Raw genomic sequence first — 20,566 nt, 5'->3', positions numbered from 1 at the left:
TCCCTTCAGCTTAGTTTTGTGCTCTGAAAACGTTTCAGGGGACAGCAAGCTTGTGGCTTCTGCAAAACTGGCTGGTCTGACGTGCATGAGCACTGGCCAGAAATTGTGTGAGCTGCCCCCAAACCGGGCTTTGTATCTGTGCTGGGTGAGGAGAAGCTGCTCGTCTTGGATAAGCACAGAAAGGCTTAACAGCAAAGCACAGTGCAGAGGGGCTGGGGTGAGGCTTGCTGGAGAAAGCCCTGTTTTTCCCCAGCTCTTGGCCTATTTTTCACAAAGGCAGTCCCAGCACAACGGCAGGGGCCTTGCCTGCCCACGCCTGGCATACGGCCGGCAGCACCATCTGAGCCACTGAACCCCGGGCATCCCAAACATCCACGACTAAGTGGATATATATATATATATGAAAAAGAAACAGAAGGGTCTGGCTGCTTTTGGCAGTGTGGCACAGGGTTTGTGATGAGTTTAAAGCAGGAAAAAGCACTGGGGTGTGTGCATGTTTTGGTTTTGTTTTAGCGTTGCAAAAGGCACTGTTAAGAAATGCAATTGATAATAGAGGAAAATGGACAACTCCATACTGCCAAACTATACGTGTCCAAGTTGACTGTCAGCTCTTAGCAGAAAGGCTGGGTTATGTTACAGTAGCATTGGGGATGGAATGCTGGAGGATTTGGATGTGAATCCCGCAAGAGACCATGGTGGTGCTGTGGGAGGCTGGAGGCAGAACTGCCACAAGCAAGGACCGGACTTTGCTGAATTGCTGAGGGAACAACGCAACCCCAAACTGCCTCTGTTAGGAAGGTGCACACCCAGGGCAGGAAGAACAAATCATGACGCTGTCTGTGGATGCAGTAAAGAAAGAAAGCAACAGAAAGATCGCCTCAAAAGTACTTATTTACCCTTTGCAGTTCTGAAGTCCATTTGCACTGCCACTGACAAAGGTCTGAAGATGGTTTGCATGCCAAGCATGTACACCTGTCATGCTGGGTAATGCTGCATCATCGTTTCCTGGTGCTCCTGTTTTCCTGCCCGTATCCATCTGTTGTCCTGTGTGAAGGTTAGATCAGCGGCACTTGGGGGCTGGGAGGGCTGCGTGTGCTTGTGCAGAACCAGCACAAATTGTTCCTGATCCTTGCCTGGATCAGCTCAGAACTGCTATCAAAAAAGAAAGTTTAAAGATCTCACACATGTAATTAAGGACAACTTTAATCCAAGATAAGTAATGACGTGTGAAAATTACAGAGGAACAGAAATTGCATTAGCCTTTGTGCACAAGCAAGGGAAGAATTGCAAAATAAGTGCTTTGCAAAGTTTGAATATTTAGAGGCAAACACAAGGTGCACAGAAGGGGAAATGGAGTATGCAGCTAGCAAGTGTGCACATCTGCAAAGATGCCCTATTTGCAGTGCCAAGAAAATCAAAACTGCAGCCAAGAAAAACATAGTTAGAAAGATACAATGACATAGCCCTACTGCTGCTAGTAGAGTTGTAATTACATGCTGAATAAACAAGAAGGAAAACACCAACAGCATCAGTTAGTGCAACAGGGATATAGACCTCACAACCCACAGGCAAAGGGGGAACCTGCAGAGCTGTAGGCACAGGAGCAGACTCAAGCCACGGCAGCACTTCCCCTGGATGAGGGACTTGAACCCTGCTGAAGGCATCAGCCAGCCTTTTTTCTAGTGGTGATGCAGACCTAAGCATGGGGGCTGCATGCTCAGGTTCGTGAATTTTTCACTGATTAGATTTAAATCCACCACACCTGAAGCTCCCACTAGAACAGACACCTGGTGATCAGAGTAAGCCAAGAAAGCTGCAGTTCAGCACACTGCATCTTGAGCAACCAAGACATTCTATAAGGATGCGCTTAGCACTTTGTGCTTTTGAGAAAAGAAGGAATGCGCTTTGTGTGGGCTTTGAGATCTCTGACCAGGCGAGGTCCCACTTGTAAGGTAAGTACTGGCAATTGCAACGCATTTGGGAAAGAGGTGTGATTTATGTTCTCCAGATGTCTGTTCCCTGCCTTCTGAAGGCTGTGCCCATTTAGATGTGCTAGCACTGCTTATGCTTGCAATGCACTCAGGTGATAGAGCTAGATGTGACAAAGTGCAAATGTGGAACTGCACAAAGATAGGAACATCCTGGCTCAGTCTCAAACTTATACTTTGCTAAAAAGCAGGGAACAAAAATGTCTTGATGTTGAGTAAAAGGCATTCTATTCATCCTTTATTAACAGGCTGTTCTTCAGGGGTGTCTGCTCATGAGCAGCATTTTTTACTTGTGCTTCACAGCTTCACGTATAACTTAGGCTTTAATATAATCAACCGGGTGTAACCCCCCTGATAAGCAGGAGAAAGGAAAAGCATGCATGATGCAAGATGTTCCCACTGAAGTCTCGGTTCCTCTTAGCACAAAGAGGACCTATGGGCACAGAATGACTAGAACTCAACTATTCTTATGCACGCCTCAAATGGGGAAGGCAGTTAATCTGGTGGTGTAACCACAGACCTCAGCTGCCACTTCAGAGATGCCTGGGAGACCACAGAGCAGGCTGAGATTGGTGTGTGATGACACCAGGCCCAGGATCACGATCTGAGGCCTCTTAAGTGTCTTCATCCCACAAGCAATGGGAGACCCAGAGGTAAGAACCTCCCTACATGAGCCTCCAGACCCACAGAGGAACCACTCCATCCCTGCCTGCCCTGTTCTGCCCCTTTCTGCTGCTTTGGGACCTACAGATCTGTAGGTCAGAAGGGAGAACTGATACAGTAATCAGACTACAGAAGGTGCTCAAGAACAAAAGACTGATTTTAATGTCCTAGCTTTGAGCAAGTTTGGCTGTTACCTGCAGGAAGTCTTCATCGTTTGTGTTGAGGAGGAAGCAGATGGAAATCACAGTATTAATTTGATCTGAAGAGGTTGCGTTCTGGAAAAACACGTGTGTCAGGCCCCGTTACTCAGGGCAACTGAACTGGGGACAGATCGAGCCACGTGTGGCCTGCAAGCATGCCCTTCCTCCAGCAAAAAGGTCAGCTCTTGCAGGAGCACCAAACCCTGCACAAGGTCTCCTGTCCTTCAAGGAAGGTGAATAGCAACAGGAATGTCCCCTTGCAAAGCCCCGTAATTAACAAATTGATGGTACTGTTAGTTGTCTTTGGATGAGATCAAAGCAAAGCAGAGTCTGGAGAGAGATCGCAGGCTGCCAGATATCCACAGGGTTCTGGCTGCTGCTGTACCCTGGCATAACCCAAACCTTGCCTAAGATTTACTTCACAGATCCCATCTTTCCCCAGATCTGAAGGTGTACCTGGCTGCAAAAGGGTTTAATGAGCTCATGCTGCAATAACCTGAACACCCATCTCCCTCTGGAAGCACAGGCTTTTCATAAAAAGCAGCCGCTACTGGAGATGACCCTGCAGGCGCTGTATCTTCAAGATTGTCGTCATCATGATCTTGAAGTAGCTCAGCGGTTGCTGGAACAAGCGGATGATAGCTTTCCTACTCCCTCCTACCCGCTCTGTTTTTGGATCCCATGATTTCTTTCTTGTTTAAAATGATTCAGCAATAGACTCTCAGATAGTCTCTGTCTGGTTAAAAATAGTTGCTTGCCTCATACGGGTTTAGCATGGTGCTGTCAACTGTAAAATGTTCCACCTTCCAAAAAAGTAGAGTGAAAAATGAAAGTGAGTGTTCGCACCCTATTACTCTCTGCAGTCAGACCCCTGCATTCAATCCAAGCCCATTGCAGGAGGAGAAGCAAGCTGGACAGGGCAGGCAAGATGCTGGGGCATTGCCTAGTGCTTGTGGAGCTCTGCCCCATACACAAAATCACCAAGGCTGATGGTTCACTCTTGTTTCTCCCACCAAAAAACACCAGTTTATTTTGAACAAGTATTTATTTGTTAAATTTCCAAAATACAAGAAGAGTTCAGTCATTGCAGATGGTGTCTCATGATGCCAGCTGGGAGAACACGCTCCACGAGGAACCAGTATAGCCCAGTTAGCTGACCCACATCCTAAGCCGTAACACTGGGGCAGGAGGGTCCTGTCACAGATACAACTACCATGTTCCGTGTTTGTGTAGAGCCTGCACAGCATCATCAACAGGCCTGAGCCTTGTTTGGACCAATGAACTGAACATTTTGGGAGAAAAATTAGACAATCTTATAGCAATTGCGGCTTTTTCATCTGTTTCTGCTTGGCTGGAAGCTGAAATGTGTTTGCACTCAGTTGGTTTTTTTTGGCTGGTGGATGTGCACTGAGACACCTCTGCCACAGTAGTGTCCTGGGCTGGTGTTGAGGCAAAGCAGAGGGACAAATGGAAAGGGCCTTGGGTTCAGCCTGCTGAGCAGTGCTGTGAGGTGACAGACCCATGCTTCTGCATTGCCCCCAGTCAGCTCCTGATGCACTGCTGAGCACCACAGCCAAATCCTGGCCGCCATCTGTGGGGCAGGATTTGACCTCAGAGTCAAAGGTCACACAAAGGCCAAGCCAAGTGCTACATCCTGCAGGCTGGTGCTCTGAGCCCTATCCTTGTGGCAGCTGGCACTGCTGTGGTGCTTGAGAGGCCATACAGCACAGCCTATGGATACAGCTCTGTCAAATGCATCAGCTCAAGGTTGTTCCCAGCAATGCAAGGGATGGGCCTCGGAATGAGCTACTGCAACAGGAAAATGGGCACCTTGAGGGAATGCAGACAGGGGCTCAATTTTCTAGCCTCAGATACCTACATGTGCTAGACCCAAGGTCACAGCTGTGTTTATGGGAAAGGACGTTTTCACAGGCCAACGATGTTAATGCGCACCAGGCCTTTTGCAATTTTCCTTTCCATTTATAATATTATGCACTTTATATGATCAAGTTTGTAGTGTGGCTTTTGTGCATGAATGATACAGTTTCCATAATATTTTTTAATATGCAGAGACACTTTATTTTGAGCTCTCAGGGCATGAGTCAACTCCTATTTCAGGCCACTGGAGTCCTTCCAGTAACCTCCCTGAGACCTGGCTCACGGGGCAGCTGAGGCCTGATGCGCAGAGTTAGCAAGACCTGCAAGGCTCAAGGCAGCTCAGGGTCCACCAACAATTCCTGGATTGGGAAATTACACTTACAGCATCACCAGCCTCCCCTGGGCAAGCTGCAGCAATTGGCTTCAGCCCTGCAAGATCCCCTAATTGACCCACCTGGAGCAGATGCTAAAGTCCCTCAGTCTCCAGGCTCTGGTGAACAACAGGATTGTCCAATTGCAGGATGACTGCCAGGCCAACAGCTCATGACTTAGAAATCAGACGCGTTTAATGTTTATGAAACATCTCCAAAGAGTTTTAAGAAGGGATCAAAAGTGTTTATACACAAGCTGGATGGACTCCAAAGTGCTGCATGCTGTGTTGTGTCAACTCTCACACCTGCATATATGTTAAAAAATCCCTATGAAACAAGGGAGCCAAGCAATCGAGTGAGTCTAACTAGCCCTCTCTTGGTGCTTTGACTAGAGCCACACAACATTTTTCCTATCAGAACTGCAGGATGTTATGCAAAACCTCTGCAAGGAGACCAGGCTTTCTCTGAATTTGGGGTGCTGTGGGGTGAACTCCTGGAGGGGCTCTGAGCCCGGCCGTGTGACCCCAGCGAAGAGAGACCTGACCGAAGAGCAGTGGAGCTCTTACCAAACCTCCCCTTCCTTGTGTGTTTGGGTTTTCTATGCCAGAAAGTTTTTTGAGCCCTTTGTAATAACGCAGTTTCTCCTCCTTCTGCTATCACTCGCAGAAAGTTCTGCCTTGACCGTGTTTTTACATAGGATGACAGCAAAAATCAGCCCATAAAAGGTTATTGACCTGGGAAGAGAGAGTTTATAGAATTTAAGGGTTGGGCATTTTCTTGGAAATTGTCTTATCAGCACGGCTCCAAGCCTTGCTGAGCTGTGTGTTGCTTGTTCCTATTCCTACAGCTCTGTACACGTTTTATTTTGCAGTACGTTATTTAACATAGCTTCTAGCTAAGATTGCCACAAAGTAGAAAGCCAAGCTCAATAGTTTTGCTATTTCTGAAATTAAGTGTCAAATGGGTCCTGAAGCAAAGGAGCACCCAGGGATGGCACAAAAAGTGGTGCTGCAAACCTTATGCTTCCTCTTTCACTGGTGGAAAAGGAGTGGCTAGGGGCCAGGGGGTATCAGTAGAAGCAAGAGGGCAAAACAGGAACCTCAGTTCCTCAGGCTCTTGGCTTTGTGTAGCAAGGAGTGTCACCAGAGTGCGTGCTGGTCACCGAGGGCAGCGGAGGAGGACTGGCGGGGAGTCAACTAGTGCAACACACTGGGGATTTAAAACCAAACCCAATGATATGCTGCCGTCTGCTCTAGGCATGAGCCTCTGTGCACACAAGGACAGACACTGCATTTTCACAGAGCCAGGAAGGACTGGTTCACTATAAACCTGCCCTGCCTATCACTTTATTCCCACATAGGAAGGGCAGGAGCTGTCGGAGGCATTCCTCCATGTGAGCAGGGCTTTGCGTCTTTGATCCAGACTTCGTCCCCAGGGGATGTGAGGAAGGAGTTGACCATTGAAACCCTCTGGTGCAGGCAGTTCAGCCCCTGCCTTGGTTGGGGCTGGCTGCTCAGCAAGGCTGGTGTCTTCCTTCAGAACCAACTGAAGCCTGCAGAACTATGGACACAGCTCCAGTAACCTCACCTCCCAAGCCGCTGCTCTAATAATCCTCTCTGCTCAGTCTTAGTGACTAAAGTGAACCACAGCCAAGAAAAAAAACCAGAAAGATTACCCTCCAGCACCTGCTCCCACTGTAAAGATTATCACAGCAGGTGACACTGGATGATGTCCTTTGCGTGTCTCCATCAAAGCATCCTGAGCCACCTCCTTAGCAACCCACCAGAAGACATCTCTCCCTTTCTGCCTGCCCCTTTCCCAGGTAATTTCAGCTCAGCACCCGGAGGCTCTGAGCAGATGGAGGGCAGTCCACAAGTGTCAGTACTTGCACATCTCCAGCACACATGGCTGCTCTCCAAATAGCATTGTCTCTTGATTGTCCAAGGGGGAGGAGGAGTGGGCAGTATGGGTTGGATGATGCGGAGCTCAGAAGATAGACAACAGCTCCAAAACACTTCAAAACAGATTGTTTTTCCTGCTCATTGTTCCTTGTACTTTTCCTGTGTAAGTACAGGATCTGCCTCACCTCACAACATATAAAGGCTCTGTTTTGCTGCAATTACATCCACAATCAATAGTAACTGATGCAAGAGGATGATATTTTACTGGAGAATGAAAATGTTTCTTTCCAGAAAAAGAGATCTTCCTCATAGCTGTTTACACAGGAAAGCAGGAAAAGTAGAGAAGGTCCAGAGAAATTCTGGAGAGACTTAGAACTTTCATGGAAAGCTCAGCAACAGAAATGCAACCCTCTCATAGATGGAGATCTTCTGTTTGACCTCACTTTCTGGACATGAAATCTCTCCCACTCTTCCCATTTTTTTTGTCTTTCTTTTGGCATCACCTTGGATATCAAGCTTAGTTCAATGGCCAAAAATTTGCCTCCGAGTGCTGTAGCAGTGCCATGAGGGCCGGTTCTGTGACTAGCTGCAAAGCTTCAGAAGCAGCCTTTGTAAGAAGAAGGATGCTCTGGAGTGAGGGAGGTGGCCGTCATCTTAATACTGAGGAGCATGATTTAAGAGGGGAGGTTTGAGTGTGTAAGTCACGTGTGCCACTGGGGCTCTAGGGACAGGTTTTCTGTCTTCAGCCACTGCACAGATGTGCAATTTCCTGTAGCAGTGTTAATGAAGTTCTGCCATGCCTCAGGCTGTGACCGAGCACATGTGTTCCAGTTGTGTTAGCAGAAGGCCAAGTGCCCTGGGCCCCTTCAAGGAGGGGTGGCAACTGTCTTTTAGTCTTCTGCGGTGCAGAAAAATGCTGTAACTGCCCCAAAATTTCCATGGCATGAGCCAACTCCTCTCTCGAGATCTTCTCATGAGCATTCTCCCATTGCTTAAGCAGAGATTTGGTGAACAAATTACTGCAGTCACAAATGGTTTTTCTATAATGGAACGTGGCATTAAACTAAACACCGGAGATGAAGACAAACAAAACAAAAAAATCTGGGAATAATCCTTAGCTTGCAGTGAATTTTGCAAAACATTGTTGAAATTAGGTTTTACTGGAACAAAAATGTATTTATCACATCTGTCAACACTGGAAAATTATGTTTAAATTAGGACTTTATTTTAAACCCTGAAGATGACCCAGAAGTGATATAATATTTATAAATAGCTTAACATACACAGTATAAAAATACATTTAGCCTCATACTATTGAGTCAATATTGAGTCAACAATATTCTTGCCATTGTCATATATGAGGGGAAATTAGTTTTACCTTCCTTGCCAACAAAACAGAGAAAAAGAATTAAAACTATGGAGAGGAGAGCAATAGCAGCCCACAGGACAGATCATGTTGTGAAAAGGGGCACGAGAAAGCAGTGCCCACCAGAACGGGCCACCCTGATGCTGAAGGTTGTGTAGAAGCAAGCCAGCACCAAAGCTTCTGATCCCTGCCACTGTGCACCAGCTTTGAAGCTACAGTCTGCTCAGATGCTGATCCCTGCCCTGAGCCAGTCTGCTGGGATGCACTGTGGATGGGTGGCTCTTTTCAATGTCTTCACTCTGTTGTTCTTGGCCATGGCTTTGACTGGAATGCAGACTGCAGGCAAATTCTTGTGCCAGCTCAACTTCAAAGTAAGAAATGCTCTGTGAGTGCAATACAACACACTGTGCAGGTTCCTCTGACAAGCCTGAGTAATGCAGTGTGTAAATTCAGCCTAACACCATCCACTCTGCTGTCTTATATGGCCAGGAACACCCATGGAGCCACCAGCACCGACATCATCCCCAAGTACTTGCTCAGCCCTCATTGTGCATCCTGGAGGCTCAGGCACTGAGCTCAGCTACTGAGTGGTACCAGGATGTTTCGGGGTGTGAAGATCTTAAGCATCCCACCTGCTGGCTCCATCAGGATATATGCTGGGGATGGAAGCAGTGGGCAGCAGTGGATCATGGATGCATCTAGATGGGATGCTGGCTGGCTGCACACAGAGCTATTGCTGGAGTAGCAGGGAGCCAAGCAGGAGATCATGAATAATACTGTGAATCCACTCAGAGAGAAGAGATGGTGGGAGGACATTGGTAGCAGGAGGCTCTCAGTGGCCGGGAGCCATGTGGTGACATGGGGAGATAAGGCTCATGATGGATGGACCTCAGAAGGTTTGAAGGCTTTTGTTCTTCTTGGGTAAGCAGTCAAATATTCACACAGATAAGCTTCAGAAATGCATCTGATCAGAAACTCTTTGTATGTAAAAATGCAGGGCTGGAAATAGCACAAGATATTTCCTCTGGCACTTCATCGTTCAAGGGCTTTCCTTCACCAGCACCAGCATGCTCGGACCCACCCATGCAAGTAACTGCGGGTCAGAGCACAGTGTGCTTGGGCACTCTGTGCTTTGTCATGGTGGTCCAGGGCTGTAGGAAGCTCTGAAGGGACCAGTAGGTATCCTGAAACTTTAAATTGCAGTGCTTGAGAGGAACACTTTTGGAGAGTGCATCATTTCCTTGGAAATTAATTATAACATGCTCTACCCCCGCGAGTTTCCTTGTACCATAAGTTGTTTAAACAGTTTCTCATTACACATTTCCCATTCAGATGAAAAACAAACCAGAAGGCCTGAGGCATCAAGGCGGGTGGGAAAATGGAAATCCTGCTCTGAGCATTGGAGCAGGCACGGAGCAGCTCCCAACTTGGGACCCAAGAAGGTTTGGGGTAGGCAGGGGTAGGTAGGAGCAGTGAGGCTTGTGTCTCCATAGGAAGTTTTTGGGTGACCTAAATGCATTTTGAGTTCACCATTAACCAACCAGTCAGTTATGTGGGGATCCTGTTGGAGCATGCCTAGTCTTGGGATGCTGCAAGGAGGACCAGATCCCAGCCCCAAGGGTAGTGCAGCAGAGGGCTTTCAGGGAGACCTTCACCCATCTGTGTTCAGGGCTCATAGCTTCCCTGTGTTCCTCCCCAAGCTTCCTGGGTTGCTATTTATATCTTTGCCCTAATGAGTCCTCCATCCTCCCCCAAGTGTTAACTTCTTCCTTGCTAAGCAGTGCTTGCAGTTTACATTAGAAAGTTGTTTATGTTATATAGTTTTGTGATAGTTTCCTCCTACACCCCCCTCCCTTCCTTCCCCAATAAAATCAAAACGGCATGCTTGGCAAAGCCCATGAATAAAGGTGGGGGGCTGAAAACCCAAACACTTTTTGGTGAACCCAGTAGGAAATAACGTCTCTCCTGAGGAACACTAAAGACTGAGCTCATAATAGTAGGAAATAAGTGTCCACCCTAAGCGACGAATTGCCTACTTACAGCTACCTAGTGTAAAATACAGATGTCATGCAGCAAGCCATGAGACCTCATGGGATGTAGAGGTGTCTTCCTCACTAGTTGGAATGGATGGTAGCAAACCCATTTGTGTGCAAGGCTCTGTGTACTAAAAGTTGTATCAGGTTTGCAGGGAAATGAGAGAAAAATTAAAAGGCAACAGTGTTTTGAACTCACCTAAATGGGTGAACAGCAGCAGAAGGCAATACAAACCCATTATCCTGACTGCTCCCTGCAGAGGAAAAACATGCACACAAAATCCTATTCATTATTCTCTTTCTTATTTAATGCTAAGTAAGTCATTGAACTTTACTACTTGATCTATCCATTTTCTTTAATAGTAGTGCTGCAGGAAATCTTTTGCTCCTCAAAGGGGGTTTCAAGTTTCTCACTGATATCATACAAAAAATACTTGGAATGCATGAGTAAAAAATAACTGCATTTCAAAGGGAGGTTGAGCCACGCCAATAATGATAATTTTTCTCTTCTGAGATGCAGCACCAAAGAGTGGAGGTCAGAAGGAATTCAGAGCGCCACTGTTCTCCTTCCAGGGACTTTATCTGGAGACAGGCGCAGTGACAGACCCCGCATTATCTGCTCCTGGTGTTAATGGCATGCATTTGACAACCTCAACAGTTTAATTTATAAAGTGTCTCATAACATAAAGGCAAAGAAATCCATACCATGCAAAAGCGTGAACGCATTCAGTGCAATTAAAAAGTATCTCATCGATGCCCAGCATGCTCTGCAATGTTACCTTCTTTATTATGGTGATACACAGATGTTCCTAAAAGGCACCTGAGATGTTCTAGAGTGATGAAAGCATTATATAATGAGATATATTAATGGAAACAATCCAGCCGTGACATTATTCCAGGCTTTTTTTTTATCATTGCATTCCTTGCTCCTGCATGAGTGGAGTGCACAGAAATAAAAGCAGTGACGTTTCTTCCACCAGAAGACACGCATAATGTGAATTGCTCAAAGTCACTAACAGGGCCCATCAGTGTCAGAACACTGTGCAAACAGAGCTGCTCCTCCTGGGGAATTATTTATCTGCTGGCTGTGGCTTGGTGCCATGCCACCCCCTTGCAACTGAGGACAAGCTTAGTTCCCAACTACTGCTGCCACCAGCTACCTGAGCTGCACTTCCAACCCCCTTGGTCCAAGGCTCTGCCAAGGGCTGACGAGTCAGTCTCATGATCTTCCCTTGGATGTAACTACACCCTGAGAAGGCAAAATAACAGTTCAAAGGGTACTTGTATGGATCTCAGCTTCTGCAGCATCACCAGACACAAAGCTTGTGATCTCATCCAATAGATCGACATCAGGGCTGCAACCAAAACAGATTGTCTCAGCCTTGTCACTCTGCACCTTCCCATTTCCCTCGGGCCATTATCCGTGTTCTTGCAATCCATGCAGACCAGCTGAAATAAGCCTTTCCTGGAAGGCCTTGTTCTCCCCCCAGTGAGCCTGATGCTTGTGTGTCTCCAGAGGCTCTGCCAGCAGGGACATGCCATAGGGTTGGATTGGCACTGAAAACTGCAGATGTGCTCACCCAGCTCCCAGCTTGCTGGCAACCAACCAGCAGCAAAAAAGAAACAAAAGCTCTCGTGTGGATGCTCTTGGGATGATATGAAGCACTGTTACAATACCTGTTGTTATTGGCAATTACTGCATCTGCAGCTGTCTTACTCTGAATATTATGTTAAAGTTCCAAAAGGCCTGAATATTTTATGCAATCCTATTGGTCTCTGTGGTGCTGAGAACACTTTAATGCACTTTATTATCCTACCTCTTGTAAGCTACAGAGTGCTGCTATCAATCCTCCTGTTTGTGGTGACCATGGAAAAGAGTGAGGAGTGGCTGCAAGTGGACCTTGGTGTGGCCATCTTAGCTTCATGTGCTGCAGCCACCATCCTGGAGCCAGGTGGGCTGCCTGTCCTGTCCAACACCCGCTGTAAGGCTGGTCAGTGCCCTGTGTCAGCGTTTCTGGCTGCTCAGTTGGGTTACACATGATGTTCTAGCTTGGGCTGTAATCAGGTCTCCCTGCTACCCAGTTGTGAGGGCACTGCCTGCCAGGGAACTCATCCTATGTTACTTTCAATGGCGTAAGCGAGCTAATTGAGGCTTTATTTGAAGGCTCCCAAGCGAGTAGTTAGGGGAAGAGCAGACAAACATCACATCCCTCCTTGAAAGCTGGGCTCAGAGAGCAACCGGGACACTAAACAATGGTAGCTTTGTGGACGTCTCCCAATTTACCTGCTCCTGTCCAAGAGGAAGCACCCCTCCCTCCCCAGCACAATGGTTGGTTTGGTAATCCTGAGCAGGGGCGTAGGTTGGCACAGGTCTTTGTGTCACCGCGCTCGCCTTCCTGGAGCGGGGTTGGGGAAGAAGCGTCCAAGTTCCCACCTCCACCATGGGTAGAGCACCCCGCTGAATGTAGCAATGAGGGGAACCTGGAGGGAACAGCAGCCTCAAGCCCTCAGGCTGCATGGAGGAGACCAGCATGGAGCAGCATGGCATTGGAGAGGCACTGAGGAACTTCCAGGCAGAAAGTTGTTATCTACTCCCTGCTAAGAAAGTGTGCCGGGGGCTTCTCTGAATCTCTTGCTCTTAAGAAGTCCGGAAATTTTGACCACAAAGTACTCAAAAGTTTTACCACATTGCAAATTGTTTGTCAAGAGCTGCTCTGTTACGCCAGAAATATTTTATTGAAACCAGAGGGTATTCTGAAATCCCGCCTGAAGGAAACAACTGCCAGCCCCTTAAGGGGCCTTTAAAAATGGATTTTTTCTGCCTGCAATATTTATTCAATCAGCAGCTGCTGAGATTTTGAGCCCCATAGTGCCTCTTTGCTGTATTCCCTTAAATATACCTTTCACAGCTCTGTGCCAATGAGTTTAGGACCAATTACCAAAATCATTTTGGTGAGAAGTCTGAATAGCATGGCTTTGAGAGAGACATGAGGCAAGGCACATCATTGCCTGGAGGTGAAGAAGAGTGGCTGATGGCTGGAGCACAGAACCAGGAGAAAATCCCCATTTAATCTCATTAAGGGTAACAGGATTCGGCGTGTTACACAGGATCAGAGAGGAAAGGCACACCACCGTGCCCACAACACACCACTGCCTGCAGCAGCGGCAGAATCCAGGGTACACTTCTGCTTTCCCTTTCAGGTTACTGACCTCGAGGTCAGGGTATTTTCTATTTGTTTGGTGTGTTTGCAGCTGGCACTAACAGCATTGAGCACGGTGCCCATCAGGACGGGGCACAGCTCCTGTCTGGGCAGAGCCCTGCTGGGCGCCAAGGCAAAGCGAGCAGCCAGCAACATGAAGGAGCGTGCAGCCAGCTGCCAGCAAGACAAGATGGCGGTGGGCAGGGGAGGGAACGCATGCTTGCTGCAAGCTAAGGCCTGTTTACCGTTAATGAATCCGAACTCTCTTGTTTACTGTCCCTTGTTAGGACCACAGATGAGGCATGAGGCCAGGCCGGGGAGGACTCTGGGTCACAAAGCTCGGCGTGCAGCGATGGCCTCGGCAGGAGGGCAGCTGCTGGGGGAGATGCAGCCTCCACTGGTTTGACAGGCATGTCTGCTGGGGGCTGCTCAAAAAGTGTCAAAATCGTTTAGGAGTGCCTGGGGCACGTGTCAGCTGCCAGGCAGCAAGTGGCACCTCTTAGATCATGTTTCTGCAGCGTGTCAGCCTGATGTCCCCCTATCAGAAGTTGTGAGACTTTCCCAGAGGAAGGCAGCACCTCCAGTATGGTTCCAAAGCCCCCAATTTTGCCATTTACAAACAGGTTTGCTTGCCATCACCACCTCTCTCATCCTTTTCCCATCCTGTGGCTTTTCCCAGCCCAGTCTGCCAGCCCCTGGCGAGGGCGAACCGCCTGCTGCGGCTGTTCCTACCAAGTGGGCAGGCAAACAAAAAGCGTATTGATTCCTTCCGTGAGCCCATGATTACAAATAGTGTTGATCTTACATTACGTGCGGCTGTTTACCCAGAGAGGAGGACTCCTTGCTTCCTCCCCGGGCGTTGAGGAATTTGGCAGGCTGTGAAAGCAAGTCAGTGGTGCATAGGGGAATGCTCCTCGGGGAGAGCGTGCTGAGCGCGATCCCAGGAGATCGCATTAGCGCTCCTGACACGATCAAACAGAAAGTTCCAGCTGAACAAAGGGTTTTGAGGACTCAGGCTGAAATATTAGGAAGGTGTGTGCGTCTCGGTGAATTTGCTTCACTTCCCTCGTTGATGGGGCTGTAGCAGAACTATTTTTAGGTATAATCCTTCAAACAGAACATGACTTCTCCTTTCTGATTAGCACAAAGCTGGCTGCTAGTCAAAGGATAATTATTTCCCAACACATCACCTAACACACACCGACAAACAAAACACTTATTATTCAGCTATCCAGCGTTAACTGTTGGTTAGCGGTTAACATTTTCTTGACAGCTTTGAATGGGACTAATTGCTCCAGCTTCATTAACAGAGGTCATTTACTGCTGGAAACAATACTTTTGTGGAGATAGTCTCTCCAAAAAGATTAGATTATCAGGTCAAATTCTGCTGCCAGTGGCAGTGATGCCTGACCGCATTTGGCCTCAAGAAAGCCTGCTCCTTTAGTTCATAGCTGCACAGTTTCCAGCCCTGCAATTGATATATTACATAAAGGAAGTTAAGTGCACTCCTCTAGACAGGAAATTACAATAAATGAGGAAAGCGCGCGGCACAAGGAAGGTTTGCAAAATAGCCATTTAAAAGTTATTAATAAAAGTCAACTTCAGATAGGGTTTAGCAAAGAAAAAAATAACAAGCTGCTGAAAAAGTTGTCCCTTTACTTGAAAACACATGCTTACTCAGAAGGGAAAGCAACTGCTCACAGAAGCAGCAGAGCGTGCTGCATCACAAGCCAACAGCTGATGCTGTCAAATCCTGTATGTACTGTGGGTGCTGCTCAGATCATAATTTTAAGCCACATTTTTTGGGCACTGTTTCATTGGTTCGTCAGTTATTGCTTGGTGTGAATCTACAATCAGTTGACGAATGGAGTCACAGTTTTGAAGTGCAGTGAGTTTTCAAGCAGCACTTCAGTACATTCAGACTTTGGAAACATCCATCTACACTTTTCCTCAGTTCCCTGCAGACAGCCAGAAGTAAAACCGGGCTTCCTACCTGACATTCCCACCCAGGCACCCGGAGGGCTGCAGACTGCTGCTCCATCCTGCTGCGCAAATGCTGCCAGAAAGCCACCGGCACCTTTGAAGATCCAGCCCTGACATGCACACGTCTCAGGCACTCATAACAAATGATTTGGGCCCTGGTAGACACCCGCCGCCTTCCCAGCAGGGATTTGTTTTGCCTTTCTCCATTCCTTGCAGGCCTGTGCTCTTGGTGGTGACTTCTTTGCACACATACACGTGCAGCCATGTGCTGCCACCTGTACTTTCTGACACAGCTCCAATTGATAATCAACATCTGGCTTTCTTCAAAAAACCCAACACACTGAGCTTTTGACTCATTTTCTCCAAATCATTTCAGGAATCCTGTTAGTCTTTGTGGGCTTGCTCCTTCTCCAGCCATGAAGCACAGCCTGTCCCAAGCACAGTCCGTGTCCTGGGGTCAACAACAGCTTCCCATGCTCATGCACATGGCCAGACAAGCGTCCCTCCGTGCTTACAGGGTCACCGTGCCACCCTTTTGGTATCCCCTCATGACAGACCCCCATCTGCTACCAGTTGAGTCCTCTTCACTGCCTATTACCACTCCAGCTTGCAGGCTCCAGGCTTTCCCAGCGGGTCCTTGACTGGCCAGACCTCATTGGGAACACCTCCTGACCGCTGTGCTCATGCAGCTGGTCCTACTGTGGTCAATGAGCAGCACTCGCCTTGCCTTTATCCTCCTTACTGCTGTGATGCTCTCCCAAGGGATGACCCAACACAGCTATTCAGCAGAATGAGCTGAGTAAGTTCTGGCCCTAAATTTCCCACCTACAGACCCCTCTGACCCAACACACTCATTGCTTGCTGAAGTCTGAGTACATATGTGCTGGGGCCAGATCCTGCCCTGTCAAACCCAGTGATGGGGTTAAAGGGTTAGTGCTGCTGGCACCAGGCAGTGCTGCCATGCCCTCCCATCCCATCCTGCCCCATCCTATTCCATCTCCAATGCAAGCAGCCACCACTTTTCTATGCCACTTTCCCCTGCACCTGCAGCGCCCTGCTGATTTTGCTGGAATCACAGACAGAACCAGGTCTGCAGGGTGAAAAACCAACGTGCCTTGTGGTAGCAGAGCAGAACTTGCCCAGCACCTGACCTGCTACTGCAGTGTCTTAAAGACCCTTCCCCACTGTTATCAAGGGAGAAACCACTAACTGCAGCTCACAGTCAGACTCCAGCTAAATCAGCTCAGAAGGATTATTTCTCCCTAGTGCTGCTATTTTGTTCTTGCACTAAATATACAACTTCCCTTCTTTTACTCTTCAAAATACATCACTAGATATTGCTAAAGACAAATTCTTTAACTTAAAAAAACGCAACAAATGATTTCCAAAACAAACTGTTGGCTGCTCTCCTACAGATCTCACCTTGGGAAGCACTCTTCCTAGAAGCTGATTTCTAACTTAACTCTCCTTCGGAGTCTAATAAAGCTAAAAACGGCTTCACTTTCATTCCGCACTGACGTGAGCTGTCCTACGCTGCCTTTTTGTTGCTCTGCCTGCAGTAGTGCACTCTGCATTCATTGCAGTAATGAAACATTGATACAGCGTACCTTCACAGAGCACTGAGAGCGGGCAACCTTCTGCACCAACAACCCAGACACACACCCCCCTTGCTCACAGAGCCCTGAGTGTTGCAGTCCCCTGACTCTCTGCCTCTAACAAAGCATGAATACAACCCCAAACGGCACGGTTACAGAAAGCGAGCGTCCTCATTATCAGGCTGGAAACACCTTGTTGTTAGCACTGGTTCTAAGGGAAGTCGGCAGACTTTGGTGCAACAGGAACGCAAGCCAGTTGGGTTTCAAACACGGTTTTACAATCCCGCGTCAGGCAAAGCCATTAGATAAGTTCTGCTGGTAATCTGAGCCATCTCTGGGGAAAAACAACACTGCTCTTCCCTTTATAGGCAGGTATTGTTTCGAAACCTATAGAGACACGCTTGCTTGTGCTGCAATGGCATTTATTGCACATCGACTAATTACTTACACAGTAGTAAATTGCACCAGAGTATAAATAGGTTATAAAACACACACAGAGGAGAATGGAAACGACACACAAGTGCTAAAATAACAGCAGATTCACGCGGGCACTTGGAAATAAAAATAATAGAAGTCCCTTCAGATATTTTAATTTATAATACGGATGTATTTACAGTACCTTCATAAAATAATATAAAAAGTCACTCTCTCAATAAACCCATAACAGATCAGACAAAAACAGAGATCACTTTCAGGCTTGGTGTTGTTTAAACCTCCATTTCATTTTTAATTTGTGTGTGTGTGGACATGTGCAAGTAGCATCTTCAAATAACTTTACAATCCTTAATACTGTGCAAAAAACAGCTTTGTCGCCGTTTCCCAAAAATGTGCAGTAAAATCTTGTTGTTGCCAGGATGTTTTTTTCCCTCTCCATCTGTAATTACAACGAACAAGCTGCAGAAGGCTCATTAACTCCCCCCTCTCCCTTTCCCCTAAAATACTCCTAACTGTAGGCAAATATGCTGTTTAATATAAACACGGCCCATTTATTCCCCTGTACAATATGCACAGTTTGAGGTAGAAGTTTCCCAGCCTGACCGCTATTGTCTGGCCAAAGAGATAAGCACAACAACTCACTGGTTGCTGATGCAGAGGGGAAGAAAAAAACAAAACAAAACAAAACAAAAAGCAGAAGAGTTTGGGTTGTTCGGGGTTTGGTTTTTTTCCCTTTAAAAACAGATCTGTGTTCCTCATTCTTAACTTTCTGCTCAGCAGAAGAGGGGAGCACAGCAACCACGGGTTTCGGACAGCTCTCGCATTTTGGCAGCTGAAGTGCAGAGCACCTGCAGCTCCAACCTCAGTTGGAGGTCAGCTGCTTTGCCGTGTGCGTGCAGGACCACTGCCAGAGCCCTCGGGGTCACGACTTGGGCTACTGCTGCCCTCGGGGTGCAGCCCCAGCCACTGCCCAGCCTCATGGAATCATAGCATCACAGGACTGCTCCTGCTGCTCCAGCAGCTACTGGCAGCGTCCAGGGAAAACTCACCCATGCGATGGGACACAGCTAAGCCTCCTTCCGACCCAAATATAACCTGGTTAGCTTTGGGACAGGCTGTTTATTTGCTCCATTCTCCGCTCAGTGGGCTTCCTGTTTGCTTTAGGTTCAGATGAGGTATGTCGGATACAATTCACCTGCTTTTATTCATCAGTAAACACGGGCTCTCTCCCCGCTCGTCCCTTGCCTGTGTCCCCCAGCTGTGGCCGGCCCCACAAACCCACCCCCCTATACCTTGGACTCCGAGTGGGACGTTTTGCTATGTCTCTCCTCCAGGCTGGACTCACTGCCGCCCCGCGTGCCCCCGTTGCAGTCGGACCACGTCCCCCCTGGGCTGTGCTCAGGGGAGCCCAGGGTGCTGATGAAGCCCCCGGGCAGCGGGGCGGGTTGGCCGCCGGCGTGCAGCCGCCTGTCGGCTTTGCGGGGAAAGCAGAGCAGCCTCTTGAAGGCCTTACGGAAGTCCGGGCTGCGGCAGTAGATGATGGGGTTGAAAGCGGAGTTGGCGTAGCCCAACCAGTTGAAGAAAACGAAGAGCCAGTCCGGCACCAGGTCTCTGTTGAAGACGTTGACAATGTTCACCAAGAAGAAAGGGAGCCAGCAGAGGGTGAACACCCCCATGATGATACCCAATGTCTTCAGAGCTTTGTGTTCCCTCATGGCCATGACACGGGATGTCTTCCTCTTGCTGGCGCGGCCGTTGCCGAGGATGGGCTGGTGGTGGGGGAGCGGGGGTGGCTGCGGCTGCTCCTGGCTGCCATAGAACCGGCCCTCGCAGCGGTCGATCTTCCTGATCTGCTCCTTGGCCTCCCGGTACACCCGCAGGTACACGAAGATCATGATGAGGAGGGGGATGTAGAAGGAGATGATGGATGAGGCGATGGCGTAAGCCCGATTGGTGACGAAGTCGCAGCAGCCCGGGTCCTGGTAGCACTTGAGCGCCTGAGGGTCCTCGTCCCGCCACCAGTGCATCATGATGGGCAGGAAAGACACCAGGGCGGAGATGGCCCAGACGGTGCAGATGATGCCCTTGGCCCGAGCCCTGGTCATCAGGCTCTGGTAGCGGAAAGGCGAGGTGATGGCCAGGTAGCGGTCGATGGCGATGACGCACAAGGTCTCGATGCTGGCCGTCACGCAGAGCACGTCCAGCGATGTCCAGCACTCACAGAGGAAGGAGCCCCACAGCCAGGTGCCCCGCACCACCAGCGTGGCCCCGAAAGGCACCACCAGCAGCCCCATCACCAGGTCGGCGCAGGCCAGCGAAGTGATGAAGAGGTTGGTGAGCGTCTGCAGCCGCTGCGTGCGCCCGATGGCCGCGATCACCAGCACGTTGCCGGCCACGATGAGCAGCACCACCAGGGCCATCAGCAGGCTCATGCCCGCCTCCCACTGCTGCGACAGCAGCTCGGCGGACACCTGACGGCTCCCGGTCGGCGCCGCCGTCTCCCCGCCACCTCCGGAGCGGTTGTGGGGGCCGCAGTCGGGCGGCAGCCACCCATCGCCCATGGCTGCGGGGCGCTCCGGCCGCGCCGCGCCGCGGGCAGGCAGGAAGGCGGCGCCGCCGCCGCTGCCGCCGCCGCCCCGGGATCCGCATGGCCCCGCGCCGCGCCGCCGGCCCGCCCCGCCCCGCCCCGCCCCGCCCCGCAGCCAATCGGCGCCGAGGGGCGTGGCTTCCCGCCCGCTGCCCGCCGCTCCCCGTGCCGGTCGGGTCGCGCGTAGCGTTTGCCCGCCGTGCGCGGGGCTCCTTTGCTCGGCGTCCCGTGGACCGAAGCGCAGCCCTCCTCGGTGGGCTGAGCGCAGCGCTCCCCAGAACAACAGGAGACCTTGTGCTGGAGCACCGCGGCTGGGGGTATTTGCCCAGGACCGGCAGCTGTAACACCGATGTAAAAAAATGCATC

At 49.3% G+C, this 20,566-nt stretch overlaps 1 protein-coding gene across 1 annotated transcript; it reads right to left on the bottom strand.

The window, feature by feature from the left end:
• Nucleotides 1-2,236: 2,236 nt before the first annotated feature.
• Nucleotides 2,237-20,222, bottom strand: ADRB1 (adrenoceptor beta 1). The gene is made up of 2 exons (XM_048944757.1): nt 18,906-20,222; nt 2,237-18,052 (listed from the first exon to the last, which is right to left on the bottom strand). Exons 1-2 carry the CDS (start codon nt 20,172-20,174, stop codon nt 17,870-17,872), a joined length of 1,452 nt encoding a protein of 483 aa, XP_048800714.1. The 5' UTR covers nt 20,175-20,222; the 3' UTR covers nt 2,237-17,869.
• Nucleotides 20,223-20,566: the final 344 nt, after the last annotated feature.

The sequence above is a fragment of the Lagopus muta genome, chromosome 5, assembly GCF_023343835.1.
Source record: "Lagopus muta isolate bLagMut1 chromosome 5, bLagMut1 primary, whole genome shotgun sequence".
NCBI classification, from domain to species: Eukaryota; Metazoa; Chordata; class Aves; order Galliformes; family Phasianidae; genus Lagopus; species Lagopus muta.
This window is presented reverse-complemented; position numbering and strand designations above follow the sequence as displayed.